This window comes from Amphiura filiformis, chromosome 15 (genome assembly GCF_039555335.1).
Source record: "Amphiura filiformis chromosome 15, Afil_fr2py, whole genome shotgun sequence".
NCBI classification, from domain to species: Eukaryota; Metazoa; Echinodermata; class Ophiuroidea; order Amphilepidida; family Amphiuridae; genus Amphiura; species Amphiura filiformis.
The window spans coordinates 18905598-18920758 of record NC_092642.1 but is presented as its reverse complement, the minus strand read 5'-3'; the positions used below and the strand labels follow the sequence as shown (position 1 = coordinate 18920758).

Below are 15161 nucleotides of genomic sequence, written 5' to 3'. Positions count from 1 at the left end.
AGTTAACACATTTGCTAGTCAGCCAAATTCGCCGACAATGTCAATGCATATTTACATAGAAATTTAAAACAACTGGCCGAAGAAGGAAACGTACATAAATATGTTTTCTATACTTCACTTGACCCAAATAATGAATATATGATTTTTTATGGTGATAAGTCACCGCACTTCGACATGGAATTTTAGAGGATTTGGATAGCAGTTCCATTAAAAAAGCTGCTATCATAATGAGACTAAGATCTAGAAACACACCGAAATGCCGCTTTTGGGGATTTTGCTAGCTGAAACTTTTTGATGAAAGTCAATCTTTGACAAGATGTAACTTTGCTACGGAAAGTGCTATGAAAAAATGGTTTTCAGTTTTGGCTTTGTTTACTCAAGGGCTTTGATTTGATATATAAAATGATGCAGTTTGAATTTGGCAAATTTGAATTTACCTACTAACTGTGCCGTCCAAGACACAGATCTGTGAATACACAGAATGACAGATATCTGCGAATTTACAGATGCTGCATCAGACATAGACTGTAAGGTACTAATTTCGAGGAGCATAACAAACACCAAATTGGTGTCATAACAAACACCAAACTGTAGTATGACCTGACATGCATGTATTCTTTTGTCGAGAGTTGACATGGTCTTTCAATTTGTGCCGAGTGTCCTTGACAGACTTGACTATGCTTCAGTGGTCATGAAAGGATTCAAAAGATAACCTCTGCCCCACTAATCCCCAGCTATTGTCTGAAATTGCTCCTCGGAAAATATATTATAACAACTCAGTCCCTCAAATGATAGTCATATAACGACCAAAAGATAATGACTGACTATCATGCTGCATCTGTGACTACAGCTACAATGTATTGAAGAACTTATTCCATTTTCATCCAAGAGGCGGCAAAGTTGGTATGATTTGTTTTCCTTGCCTGAAGTTAGAATAGATTGTACATTTTATAAAAACTTTCTACAGACTAAGTACAGTTGAAAAAAAATCGCTGTTGCGTTTTTAGTTTTAATATTGTTTTTAAATGCAATTGGTGAATTTTTTTTCCAACGGTAGAAAGTTTCTATACAAAAGTCAAAACAAAACATGAAAAATATCATACCAACTTTGACTATTTTAGCATAATAGGTCCAGGTCCAGAGACACTACAAAACCAAAAAAAACCTTAAAAAAAAAACTTCCTGCCTGGGTAATAGGATTATCGGGCGGGACTCAATTCCGGACTCACTCACACCCTTATTGTCCACCCCTTTAAGTTTAACAAGCCGGATTGGCACTGCCGCTAGTAATCGCTTGGCTTTCTGGTGAAATTATTGGGAGGTTGCTTCCTGATCATCCCTTCATGTCAGAGAGTGCAAAATGAAGCATGAAGGCCATGAAGCATGGAAGGCTGAAGTGATCATGCAAAAAGCAGTTTTGCAATGTGGTTGCGTATGCACTAAATCCTTTGCTTGGGTTGGGAGATAAACATTGAGGATTCACCATGCTCACCTCATACACTATATCCATGGACGTATAATAGAGCACGCAGTGCGATGGACTTGCAACTTCGATGTGAGGTCAGCGATCGTCACGCTTGCAACATGTGGATGTAGATGGCAGCAGCATTTTTCTTTAAATAGCATAAGTCTCCACAGCACTACGCATATTTTTTTTACCTAGCTTTTAGTACTATCGTGGTGGCAGCAGCATTTTTCTTTACTTTTCCAATATGGCGCCGCCCTTGAATCAATTTGGTGCCTGTTGGCGACGCCATATAAGCGCAGAGTAATACACAGGGAAAGCCGACGCTGTTGCCACCTTTTTGTATTGCGCTAGTATACGAGTTGCAAAGGCCTGCTATTTCAATTTGAATGAACTTTATATTATAATTGCACTTTAAAAAAAACCACTTCTGCGTTCATGTCTGTGACTATGACTATGTCATGTGGTTTTCATATACACCCAGACAAGGTCTAATTCTGCATAAAACCGGGCAACATTATTTCTATAGATCTGCTGCGCATTCAAATTGCATTGTATTGCATCGTAATTTCATTTGTGTCTATGCTAATTATGTTTACACAACATGAACTCGCGTGTTTTCAAGCAAATTCGCCGATAATAGGTGATCAAAAGCGATCAGAATGTTACAAAAGTACAGATCGCATTCAGCTTACTTCATATGAGATGATCTTGGGAAAACTACGGCATAATTTGTCTTGGTGCTTGCGGAATGCCATGCAGTAAAATATTAATATGTTGCGGCAATTCATGATTGACAACTAACAATCGGTGTGTCCTTCAGATCCTCCGCTGTCAATTTCTCTCTCAATTTGTCTCTTTATGCGTCACGCTCGCGTGTGATGCAAAGCATCGACCACCGATGGCACAGATTTGGTTTGTACTTTTAAGACAGACTGTATACATATCTTACTTGTCACCAATGCACTATAATTTTTGAGAAAAATGCAAAAATAGGCACAAAATTGGCCAGGGGTGTAGTACCCCAGGAAATTATTAATGAGCTAAAACTGTTATCTGAGTGAAAACATGAATGTAAAATCGTGGGGGAATCCAGTTTCAGGCCCAGTTCACAGGGGTAGACATAAGGTAAGGAGCAATAATCTGCTGGCCTTCGGGCCAGCTGGGTAGGTTTCAGGCTGGCCCACCCCAAGGGCTTCTCCACTGGCCCAGATTCTTCTTCATTGTGTTTCTAATATTGTAACATGTTATAAATTCATATGCCAAAATCCCAACCAGATGGAAAATCTCCTGGCCCAACAAGAAAACTACTGGCCAGGGCCAGTGGCTATAAATCGTTGGTTTTTTTCACACACACATTTTAAGCTGTAAATCGCATTTTTAGAGTCGGTTGGGTTATGCCAATCAAACTATTTTTAGGCCTAAATACTTATTATTGTTATGTTTAACATTTCTTATATTAATGCTTTCCTCTCTCTTTCAGATTCTGGCAAGATGACGCGCTATTCCTTCGAGCCGGATAATGCTACCAAATGTAAGTTGCTCCCATCATTGTAAAACTAATTGGATGATTGCCATACCTGGGGTGTACACACTTGCAGGTTGTTTTACAATCAGGGTACATTTGGCTGAGCACCATATTGTGCCCTTTTTCAAATATTAGATTTACTTGTGATTAAAAGTTGCCATGCCTAATTATTGGCCTCCATATGTCACATGAGCTGGTATTGAGTTACTGTAATTATTACATTATACATACAATAGGCTATCATTTACTGAAAACACCGAAGGTCTAGCATACTTGGTTCTGAAGTTTTGAAGTTTTTTGAGGTCTATTTTCTTATGTATTTTATTGTTTTTTACTCCATATTTTCACCATAAAATTTGCCGCCTTTGTCCCCCATGGACCAGATCGTGTCACATATGTGACCCCTCGGCACAACTGAGCCCGGATGTCGCCAGTGCCACTATTGAGATATGCTCCATCGAACTTAACAATAAACAATAGGAAACAAAGGATTTATTGACTGTTTTATTGATTTTTCACTACTTAAATGTCAAGTACTATAGACATGATATACATCATTTTAAAGCTAATTTCAAGCAGAATATTTTGGTTGAATATCTCAAAAATGATGATTGGCGACTTCAGGGCTCAGTTGTGCCGAGGGGTCACATATTATTTCCACCTACAGCCACAAAGAAACTGTTTGAAATGCTAAAGCAAATGATAAAAAGATACATTTCTGTGTAATTTTGGGACAAAATAGCCATCTCATTTCACCTTTGTGAACTTTGCAGATGATATATCACTACCAGCAATAACATAAAATAATATTTTGACAATTCAGAAGGAATGTTTGAAACATAATTGTTCAAAATTGAGAACCAATAAAAATAAAGTATCTGCTAGTGCTACTTTTAATCATATTTAAAATCACCTTGAAATGTTGCAGCCCGCTACTCAAACAATTGTGTATTATGCTGAATTTATGATCAGTTTTTGCATAGTACTCTTCAAATTATCTTCTGTTGTAAAGTTCAAAATGGCATATCAGATTTTGCATCTGTACTCTTCCAATGATCTTTTATGTTTGCTTGTTGTGTGCAAATGAATAATGTAATCCTTGAATTTCTTTTTACCATCAGCCTGCAAGGCCCGGGTTCCTACTTGAGGGTGCACTTCAAGGTAAGTGGTTCAAGTTTCTGCCCAAGAAGAACGGCACTTGCTTACAGTTTGAAAGTGTGCACAGCGTAAACACTGAAGTGGGGGTTCTGATTGGCTTATTCAATTGTCTGACATTCATAGCAACAGATGCGGTAATCTGATTTGGCTGATTACGCGTCGAAACATTGGTCGGCACAAACCAAGCTTAGCGTATGTCGCTCATCAACAGGGCACTCACTTCGATCTGAGCAAAGGACTGCCGTTCTTCTCTGAAACCAAGTGTAGTTCATTCCCCCTTAACCTTAAATAATGTGATCAATCATGATCATTGATGTGCATTGGTTCAATCCCTACCAGGGTTCCGTTAAGGTTTTAAAATGTGCGTCCGTAATGACGCAAGTTTGCTGACGAGGTTGCAAAAACTTGCGCCCAGACAGATTTTTTAAAGCGCCCATCTGAAATTCACGATTATGACGATACACACGCATTCTCGGTCTACACCTCATCAAATGTTGATTGTTAAAAAAAAAAAAAAAAAAAAAAAAAAAGTGCATTTCAGCGTGATATTCCATCTCCATTCGCTATGATAATTTTTCTCATTTCTGTGTCAGTTTTGGTCCAAACGTGGTCAAAAACAGGTGCAAAAACATGAGCAAAGTCTGTCAATCTTGAGCAATTTTCGTTCAGTACTTTCACTTCGCGCTTCTATTTTTAAATTAACGTGCTGTTGATGCTACAAAACTAAAACACACGGCGCTGCCACAAATAATAATGTAAAAAGGGTTATCATTTGGATTTTGTCTTTAAAATTGCTTTTATTCATCGTAATAATAATACTAATAAAGGAAACCTAGATTATTTATGAGAAAATAAACTTAAAATATTAAAAATTGAATATTGTCAGGTTGTGATAAATAATTAAATAAACACCGCGACGTTAGCGGCACGCGCTTGCTTGTAAACAAAACAGCTGTATAGCGATCGCTCGAAAGCATGCAAAAAGTGCACGATTTCTGACGCTTGCATTTACAAATATTGCAGAATTTACTTCAATTCTCAGCAGGTGGGTCAAAATTTTGGGGCTTTTATTATCTTAAAATATAAAAGAATAAAAATTTCTTATTTTTATCATCAATTAATGATAAAATTTCGAAGTTTTGTCTGCGTCCAAATGCATGTGACATGGACGCAAAATACTTGATTAGCCATGTGAATTTGCGTCCAAATTTGTAAAATACGCTGCCTGGATTTAATGACGCACACTAACGGGAAGCCTGATCCCTACTGTTCCAATGTTTTCCTTGCTTAATTCATCAAGGATTAGTATTAGAATCTACATGTTTAAATACTTAAAAAATACCTGCAATCTTATTGGTACTTAGGTATGTGATGTTACACAATATCACACACTTTAAAAGTAGTCTCCTTCGCAGCCAGTTTGGGTACGCTCCCTCCACACAAACAGTCTGCCAATGATGACGAACTGGTCCTTTTTGATTGGCTAACGGTTTTCTGACGACGCCATCCGCTTGGCGTCAAACAAAGCTTTCAATTCGCCGATCGGCTAGACGGCTACTTAATTATTCATGAGCAATTTTGACCCGCCATCTCGCCACACTGACTGAGGTCAATCAAGTTCCCGTATGTACAGCTCTACAGCTACATGCGCGTAGCCAATCAGAAACGGCGGTATAAGTGGCCATTGGCAGACTGTTTGTGTGGAGGGATCAGAACCAAACTGGCTGCCGTGGAGACTAACATTAAAAGCTGATAATATTAATAAATGTTTTTTACCATTTCATTTTAGAACACTCGTGAAACAGCCAAGTGCTTGAAGCGCATGCATATCCGCAAGGCTGTACGCTTCCTTAACGATGTAATTGTAAAGAAGCAGTGTGTCCCTTTCAGAAGATTCAATGGTGGTGTAGGCCGCAAAGCACAGGTAAGTCAAGTCTGTGTGAAAAATGTAGTCGGGTTAGCTTAAGGTGGTACTACACCCCTTGAAAAATTTGACTATTTTTGCATTTTTCTCAAAAAATAATAACACACACTGGTAACAAAAGTTATGTATAGGGGCAAGGAATCCAGTTATTCACACTGGAATTTCAGTGACTGAAGACAAGTGGTATGTTATTTATGATAAGAAAAGAGGTAGCGCTAGAATGGTCACTTCTCTTGAATTGACTGAAATTTCCTTGAATAATATACACAACTTAATATTACCAGTGTGTAGTTATTTTTTGAGAAAAATGCAAAATTTGTCACAATTTTATCAGGGGGTGTAGTACCACCTTAAGGTTATTAATTATTTTAAACGGTTGTGATTTGGTAGTTCACAGCATATTATGAATGGTAGTGAGCTATAGCAAAAACTGCATTGCTCAATTCATAGCGAGCGTGTAGAAGAATTCAAATATGACAGATATACTTTTAAAGGTGCTGCGGTTCTTGAGTTACGTTTTAAAGAGGGCTGAAACAACAACACTTTTGTAAAACGGAACAACAATAAATTAAGCAAGTTTGCAAAATATACGATTTGTAGAATGAACTTTTGCAAAACATCAAGGTGTTAATTTTCAATAATATATTGATCTAGATTGAAAATCAATTTTAGGTTGCTTGGACCAACAATGCCTCGTCTAACTAAATTGGGGGAAATCTGTTATAAAAAGCATTAGAATGTGGACATCTCATACAGCAGAGATAATTGCAACAATATCAGTTGATAAAAATGTGTATCTGTACTAAATCACTCAAATTCGCTTCAAAGGTTTTTTTATTTAAGATGCCATTATGTACAATTGGTACATTGTAATGATTTGCCCCATGCAATTGTTTTAAGTCTTCCCAGGAAAGTTTTCATGCCCCAAACTTGACTTTGAACCTCAGTCCTTCATATTCTGTTGTATCCTTCTTACAGGCTAAAGCATGGGGTCACACACAAGGTCGCTGGCCAAAGAAGAGTGCCGAGTTTCTGCTGCAACTCCTCAAAAATGCTGAAAGCAACGCTGAGTACAAGGTGATTATAAACAACATGAAACAATTTGTGTGTTTCTCTGGTGTAGTTAATTGTATCATGTATGATTTAAGGGAAGGTGACCCCATATATTTGGAAAATCTAATTTTGAAAACCTAAGTATAACATAAAATGTTGTCTCTTTGGAGCATTCATGCGAAAAAGAACATGTACCGTATTCATTCCAATAAGCGCCCATGCCCCAATAAGCGCCCACCCAGGGTATTTTCAATTTACTAAAGGGTACCATTAATGTTGAAGTGATAGATAGACATCGATACAGTGAAATAGCTGGAGGACTACAAGTCCTGTGTAAACTTGCAATACATTTTCTGCATCAGAAAAGCTACTAGAATGTCTCTGGACCCTTTTATAACCTACGCCAATTTGTCTCTAATAAACGCCCTTACGGAAAAATTAGGTAAACCATGTAAAAAATAAGCGCCCACTCAAAATGATTTTGTTAAGCGCCCTGGCGCTTATTGGAATGAATACGGTAAATGTTTCTTGTAAATATGACTAATGCCTTGGGCAATTACTGACATTTATACAGCTTGATACTCATACTGGTACTGGTAGTCTACAGTGTTTTTAAAATGATAATCCTCATGATCATATATTGTTATCAAATGAAAGACCCAATTTTTCTCATTAAAATATTAAAGTTCCAAATCTGTATTTCCAAAGATATCATCAAAAATTGTTGAATTAGTATACCACAGTCGAGACTAATCTGACAGTTTTGTGATGATTTCTTCTAAAAGATACTGATTTGGAACGCCTGAATTCAATATGGTAAATGAGAAAAATATGAGTTTTTACCTGATACCAAAATCCTATTTTTCTCATTAAAATATTGAAGTTCCAAATTGGTGTATTTCCAAAGGTATCATCAAAAAACTGTTGAATTAGTCTGATCTCAAACATGGTATGCCACAGTCGACTGTGTCGAGACTAATCTATCTGCCAGTTTTGTGATGATTTCTTCAGAAATATACTGATTTAGAACGCCTGAATTCAAGGTAATGAGAAAAATTATATGAGCTTTCACCTGATACCAAAATATGCATTTTGATGAGGTAAAGTGGGTGATCAGGCTGTCAATCAGGTAAGCCACCTCTAAGGCAGTTAGGCTAACACTGTCCCACAGTCCTAGTAAAAGAGACATGGGCCTGTTTGCATCTGTCAGTTTCCTGTGTGTGCCAATCTGGGAATAAGGAAGCAGAATGACCATGCATGGTGTTCAACTCAAAATGAATAAAGCAAAGTATTTGTATTTTCTCTAAGAAACTTTGTCATTATTCAAAAAGTGCTTAATCCGTGCTGCAAAATAAGATATCACCAAGGGCCTCAGTGCTTGATGTTATTTCGAAACTAGTCCGAGTCAGTCGATAGAGCAACAAAAGAGCTTTGTGCCAGTCTGCCAGATAGTGGATACTATATATCAAATTTTCTTACCGACTAATATTTGCATGACATTGCAGTTCAACAACTGAAAATTCAAAACTTGACCACACAAACATACAATGCAATGTGCTATGCACCGTGACTTTGGGTGTTGAGAATGGCTTAAATCCTTGAACAAGTTCATTAGGAAAGTTGATGAAACAGTTGTATTTTTTTGTTCGTTTTAAACAATTCCAACTAAAAAACGAAGGTGATTTACTCACGTTTTAGTGATGTTTCTCCACTACACTAGTGGTTTCATTGGACTGGTCAGTCAGATGAAACCACTAGTGAAGTGGTGAAATGTCACTAAAACGTGAGTAAATCACCTTGCAGATCTGACTGACTACCAAGGCTATCGCTTAACTGAAATGATAATTACAATTACATTAATCATTATCCACATGATTGGCAGGTGAACACGGAATCCACACAATGTTTAAGGGGGTACTACACCCCTGCCCAATTTTGTGCCTATTTTTGCATTTTTCTCAAAAATTATAGCACATTGGTGACAAGTAAGATATGTATATTATAGGGGCAAGGACTACAACTACAGGAGTGTGGTACCCCCCTTAATGTTAAACCAATACCTTTTTTAGTTTAAGACATTAAATGTCCGTACGGACCGTACCTAATCATAAAAATCAAATTGAGTTTCATAGTTGATCTAATCGAACCTTTTCTAGTATCATTTATTAATAACATGATATGATGTGTTTTCTATACAGGGTCTTGATGTAGATTCCTTGGTGATTGATCACATTCAGGTCAACGCAGCCCCCAAAATGAGGAGAAGGACATACAGAGCCCATGGACGTATCAATCGTAAGTTATATCAGAGAAGATGTAATAAAGAGGAGGTTGATCAAGCTATCCTCAAACAAAATATGTGAGACCGTCACACTCAAAGTAAATGATGAATCACCCTATTTAGCTGCTTAACAATAGAATACCACAATAGGGTTTGAACCCGGGATGGGTGTGATACACAAGTTGCAGCTAACTGCTTTTAGGGATAGGTCAGTGTGTGCATGTCATCATGCTATACACAGCATGCATACAGACCCTGTCATCTTGTCAGATTTCAGATAAAATATGACTGAAGTTCTATGGCAAATTATAATTTTTGCTACTTGTTGCCACTTTCAGACTCTATTATTTAAGATAAAGAATGTTATCAATTATCAGAATATCTTTATTAGGTTGGCAGGAAATGACAGGAAAATATATAAAATAATAAAATAGAAATGATCAACAATCATCACTTCTCTAAAAAATCCTAAAAATTTCTTCTTTAGAAATTTATATATTTACAAAAAAGGTGGATTTGGGGGAAATTTTACAGCACTCGATTTCTTTCTTGTATTACCCACATGTGGTATCCCATCCAAGCAGCAGGTCCTTAACACACACGTTTCATACTTTTTAACAAATTCTTTATAGAAACATGGGAAATATTTTCAATTCTGAGTGAAAATTGGTCAACCATGGGCGGTCACACACATAACATCATAGGATATTTCAAGTGGATGTCTAACTACTTGAGAATAAAGGACTATGAATAGATGTGACTGGATTACCTACGGGATTATCTCAAGGATATAATTCCGTTGACCCTCCTCTTTATTACATCTTCTCTGGTTATATGCATATCCTTGAAGGCGATTGGAGTATATTCAAAATGAACTCCTTGATCCTAACATGCTTTGAGTGGGGAAGGTCGGAGGTGCCATATATAATCATTAATTTGTTTATGAAATGGATGTTGTTCATCATCCAGTATGAAGTCAAACATGGTAAAACAGTGTGCTAATTAAAACATCAGGTCTATTTGAATAGATGTTGTTTGCAGGTGCGTATCAGGAAGCAGAAATTGAAATATATTTCCTGGTGTGCTGAATTTTGGCCTGATCATAATTAGGAATCCATGGCTAATATAAGAATTTGAGGAGTCTGAGCTGGGATTGACACTTTTTTTCCTGTTATGTATCATTAAATAATCAAGCATGAACTGTGATGATAAACTTGGCATATGCTTGTTAATAATCTGGATAGTTACGTAAACATTTTGTACTTAGGAGTATTTCGTGATCCTAGCATTCTCTTTTTATGACATTTTTCTGTAGATATGCACGAAAAAAGCTTATTCCCAAAATTTCATTTGATTCCGATTTTGCGTTTGTGAGTTATGTATGATTATGTGTATTACACTGCTCCATTGACAATTCAAATCTCACGATATCTTTGCCAAACAAATTAATCTGCAGGAAATGTTTTGTACATAAACATTATCTAGCCAGAGGTTTCAGTGATATAAAAATCTCAACTTTTTTGAGAAAAGTGGAGGATGATGCTGTGGATCACAAAATGCCCTTTTAAGTCTCTGATTGTCCCCTTGATTAATAAACAAATTGCCACCTCTTTAACACAAACCCATTTCTTCTTTCTATCAACAGCATACATGAGCTCACCATGCCACATTGAGGTCATCATGTCAGAGAGGGAGCAAGTTGTACCCAAACCGAAGAGGAGGAGAAGAAGAAGAAGGTCTCCAAGAAGAAGATGGCAAAACAGAAGATGCAACAAGGGGATTAAATCATTATACTACACATGAATAGAACTGAAACAAAACCAACTTTATAAAGAGGGTACACACAACGCTTAACAGAAACAAACAAAGGAAGAAATAAAACATATATTGCCAGAATCTACTGGAGAATGTAATAACAAGTGTTTTTGAGTTGTTATTGGGTTGTGAGAATTCCCGAAATGAATTAAATGCATGAAGTTTGTCAGGCACATGTGACACATAATATTATTAGGGATGACCAATGAACCATCAACTTGATTAGAACACTCCCATAGACATGCAGGGAGCTCAACTGTGCACTGCTTGCACAGACATTTCTAAATTGATCTCATTCTTTTTATTTTTCAATATTTTCTGTAAAAATTGGGGAAGTTAATGCCAATTATATTTTGTAACTATCTTGCAAATTACAGCAACGTAACTTATTTCATTTTCCTGTAAGTGCGAGTCAAAATTGGTCCATCGCCACAGTGCGCTTAATTTCCAGTGGCTGAGTTCAGCACTGCTCAAGAATGGCACAAAATATCCATGTCAATAATTTCAGGTGAAAAACGTGGCCTACTGAGCTGTAATTTGGCAGAGTTGCCAGTAATACCTCTATCATACCCTCTGTAAAAAGGTTAAAAATTGAACAAGTAGATCTCGAGTTACAAATTAAATCACCAGCTTCCCTTTGGAATTTCCATACTCCTTTCGAATCATGCTAAGAAGACACCTTTCTGAACATAAATGTGAAGTTTCGTGCCCATTCGATGTATTTTCACCTGATTTCAACCCTAAACGTTTTCTTATATTTAGGCCTATAATACATCTACAACTTGCTGCTGGCTATACCTTGTTTAGAACTTTCAAAAGAAGTACCTGAATGTGCAACCATAACTGTTTCAAAATAGCCCACGAAAGTCATGCAGGTAACTCTGAGGTCGTGCATTGAATTGGTTTGAATGAAGAATACTACTGGAACCAGCGCCTTTTGTTAGAAGTCACACATATGAGCATGATGAGTGAAGTGGATAACCTCTATTGTTGTGAATGAGTCAATGACCTTCAATGACACTTAAGATTTTATTTGCATACACCTACTAATTGGTCATATTAAACCCAATAACATTGAAATTTTTGGTTGTGAAAAAAAAAGTTTACCTGGACTTAGTGCAATTTTGATTTTGTGCCATATCGGCCATCTTGGATGATTTTTGGCAAAATGTTCTCTAAATGCATGATTTCAATGAAAAAAAAGAAAAAAAATAATTTATGCCATTGACTAGTAAAGTGCCATTTCATAAGAAACCCTTTGATACTTTCACAATATGCTTGTTTCATGTTTGCATATATGTTAAAATAAAGAAATATAGAAAGGTAAATATATGCTTATGCCAATTTTGCTCCCAATTTATATTTTTGGACCTTGTCATTTTATTTCGTTCCAATGACCAGTCAGAATGGGAAACTTTGAAAATTCATAATTCGAAAAGTTTTGACCATTTAACCACCAAAATACTTCTATTGATGAGTTCTATCCAGAAAACAATCTTTTGTACCAATAGGGCAACATGAAATTTTGATGGTTATCCCTAATATTATGGTTCACCTTAATGGCTCTGTTAGCAACTTTTGGACAGTAATTTTTGTGGGACATGAGAGTACATCAGACATCGAATTGCATTCTGAATACGAAGAATGTCCTGATATGAAATATTTTGATTTTGTTAAATTCGTGATTTAATACACATTTTATGGCATATGATTAAAAATTGATATTTTTGTGATATAACAGTCCTCGAAGTAAACTATAAATTTATCTTCAATATCAAAGGTCAAAATATTCACTTGATTGTTGGCTACATACACTATAAGTACATATCATTAGATTTTGACTGCGAGGACTGTTAAATATCAACTCTTTATAAAATATCAAATTTTAATAATTTTTCATAAAATTTGTATATATTGCAAATTTAAAAAAAATCAGGACATTCCTCATATAGGGCGATTTCACGAAAGGTCATTAGTTCAAATCTGCCTCCAGAAGGTATGATGCATGGAACAATTACAAAGCAAATATGTCAATATCACTTCCAACTGGGGGAAGGTTTTGTGCTTTATGTACACATCATGTCTTCTGGAATCTGGAGGCAGGTTTGAACTAATGTCCTTTCGTGAAATCTCGTTGTTCAGAATTGGATAGGGTTGGTGTAATCTCAGTTCCCACAAAAATACTGTGCAAACGTAATGACCTAGGAGTATCGCAGTATCAATTGCAAAATAAATCAAGCAGAGTGTATGTACCTGCAAGGGCGATTTGTCGGCACACAAAATTTATTCATGCATCAGGCGCATGCAACGAAATTAATAGTTGTCATACCTTGACAATATGTTGCAACTCTTAATTGCCGCTCTGATAGTTCAGTGACATTAATGTAACTATGTTTGATGAGAAGTACATATCTTCTCCTTTCCCTTCCCTCCCCCATTCCCCTCAATCAATGTTGGGGAGCCTGGAGAGCTCAATGGAAAAAGTGCTTTCATCAACATTGAACTGGGGAGAGGGGTGGCGATTTACATTTAGTATGCCAGAGTGTGCCAACATTAATTTCCTTGATTGCGGTCTAACACCTTTAGGTATCCATGAATTTGAGGTTGGCTATCGTCCAAGTCATCATAGTAAACTACTCCGTAGTCCACTTGCCCATTGTCATGATTGTGCATACTCTGGATATTGCATTTAAGCTTGAAACTCCGATTTAATTAATTTGTGCACAATAATGATAGATTTTCACAACTGATCATCTTTTCAGTCACCGTACCCTCTGTATGTTAGCTTCCCAAGTGGACTACTGCGGGGACTACTGACTAAAATTGGTCATGATGTAATGCATCTTTAAGTGAATCTGGCTTGTGATTGGTCGCCCAGATCTCGTTATTGTTTAAACCGACACGTACCATTACCATTAACTATGCATGGTACACATCTATCTTTGGAATGCGGCGCTGTGGCGCGAAAGTTGGTGGATGAACGTACGCATCTAGCGCGTATTGTACCACCAGGGGCGGACTGGCCACTGTGGCGTTGTGGCGATCGCCACATGGGCCGTTTGGTTCTGGGCCACTCAGGGCCGGTTGCTCAAAAAGAAGAGAAAAAGAAAGAAAAAGGGAAAGAAAGGAGAAGGGGAGAAAAAAGAAAAAGAGAGAAAAGGAAAAAGAGGAGAAAGAAAGGGAAAATAGAAGAAAAGGGGAGAGAATGGTGAAGGAGTATCTTGAGCCGAAGGCGTAAGGCCCAAGACATAGGCCCTAGGGCTTAAGGTAGGACCTATAGGCCCTACCACTAAGCTATTATAGGCCGGCCACTAGTACACCGTCGCGGCATCACCTAGGCCTACAAATGGCCTTTTGAATCAATTCTCTAGACCGTAAACACAGCAAAAGGCCAATACTCTAGATGCGATACAGTAAAAGTTTTAAATTTTAAGCCAACAGCAAAATATTGGGCCGGCTGTCAATGGAATATTGGTATTTCATTGCGGCTGCGGAATGAGGCTAGGGCCGATATGAGCTTTTGGTATATAGGCAGACATAGGAGAAAGAAAGGAAAAGAGAAGAAAGGAGGGGGATCATTGAGGGGGATGAGTAATATAAGGGCCTACACAGTGTGCTCGCTGTTTGTCTGCATAGTGATAGGGCCTAAGGCCTGTAGAAATAGGGGCTGATAGGCCTACAGGCACTCGACTTTCGAAGTGACGGGATGTGCGGACATGGGACACCAGTTTGAAACTATACATGCTATCATAGTGGTCTTTTGGTGAGAGCTTCGACGCCATATAACCAAGGGGGTAATTCAGTAAGGAGGCCTACTGGGTTCTTTCAGTGAGACTGGGACAAAACTTGGGTCAAAATATAAAAGTTGACAAATTTTTGATAATTGTTTTTCAAAAGTCATCAAAATGGGATTTTTTTTTAGAAACAACGGTAAAAG

General features: G+C 37.3%; 1 protein-coding gene across 1 annotated transcript; it reads left to right on the top strand.

Annotated features, from left to right (window-relative positions):
• The first annotated feature begins 481 nt into the window (after positions 1-481).
• Positions 482-11328, top strand: LOC140170761 (large ribosomal subunit protein uL22-like). Its single transcript, XM_072193988.1, is given in 8 exon segments — positions 482-527; positions 2949-3018; positions 4115-4154; positions 5941-6075; positions 7054-7152; positions 9327-9423; positions 11055-11120; positions 11123-11328. Coding segments are annotated over 8 exon segments (624 nt in total). The 3' UTR covers positions 11194-11328.
• Positions 11329-15161: the final 3833 nt, after the last annotated feature.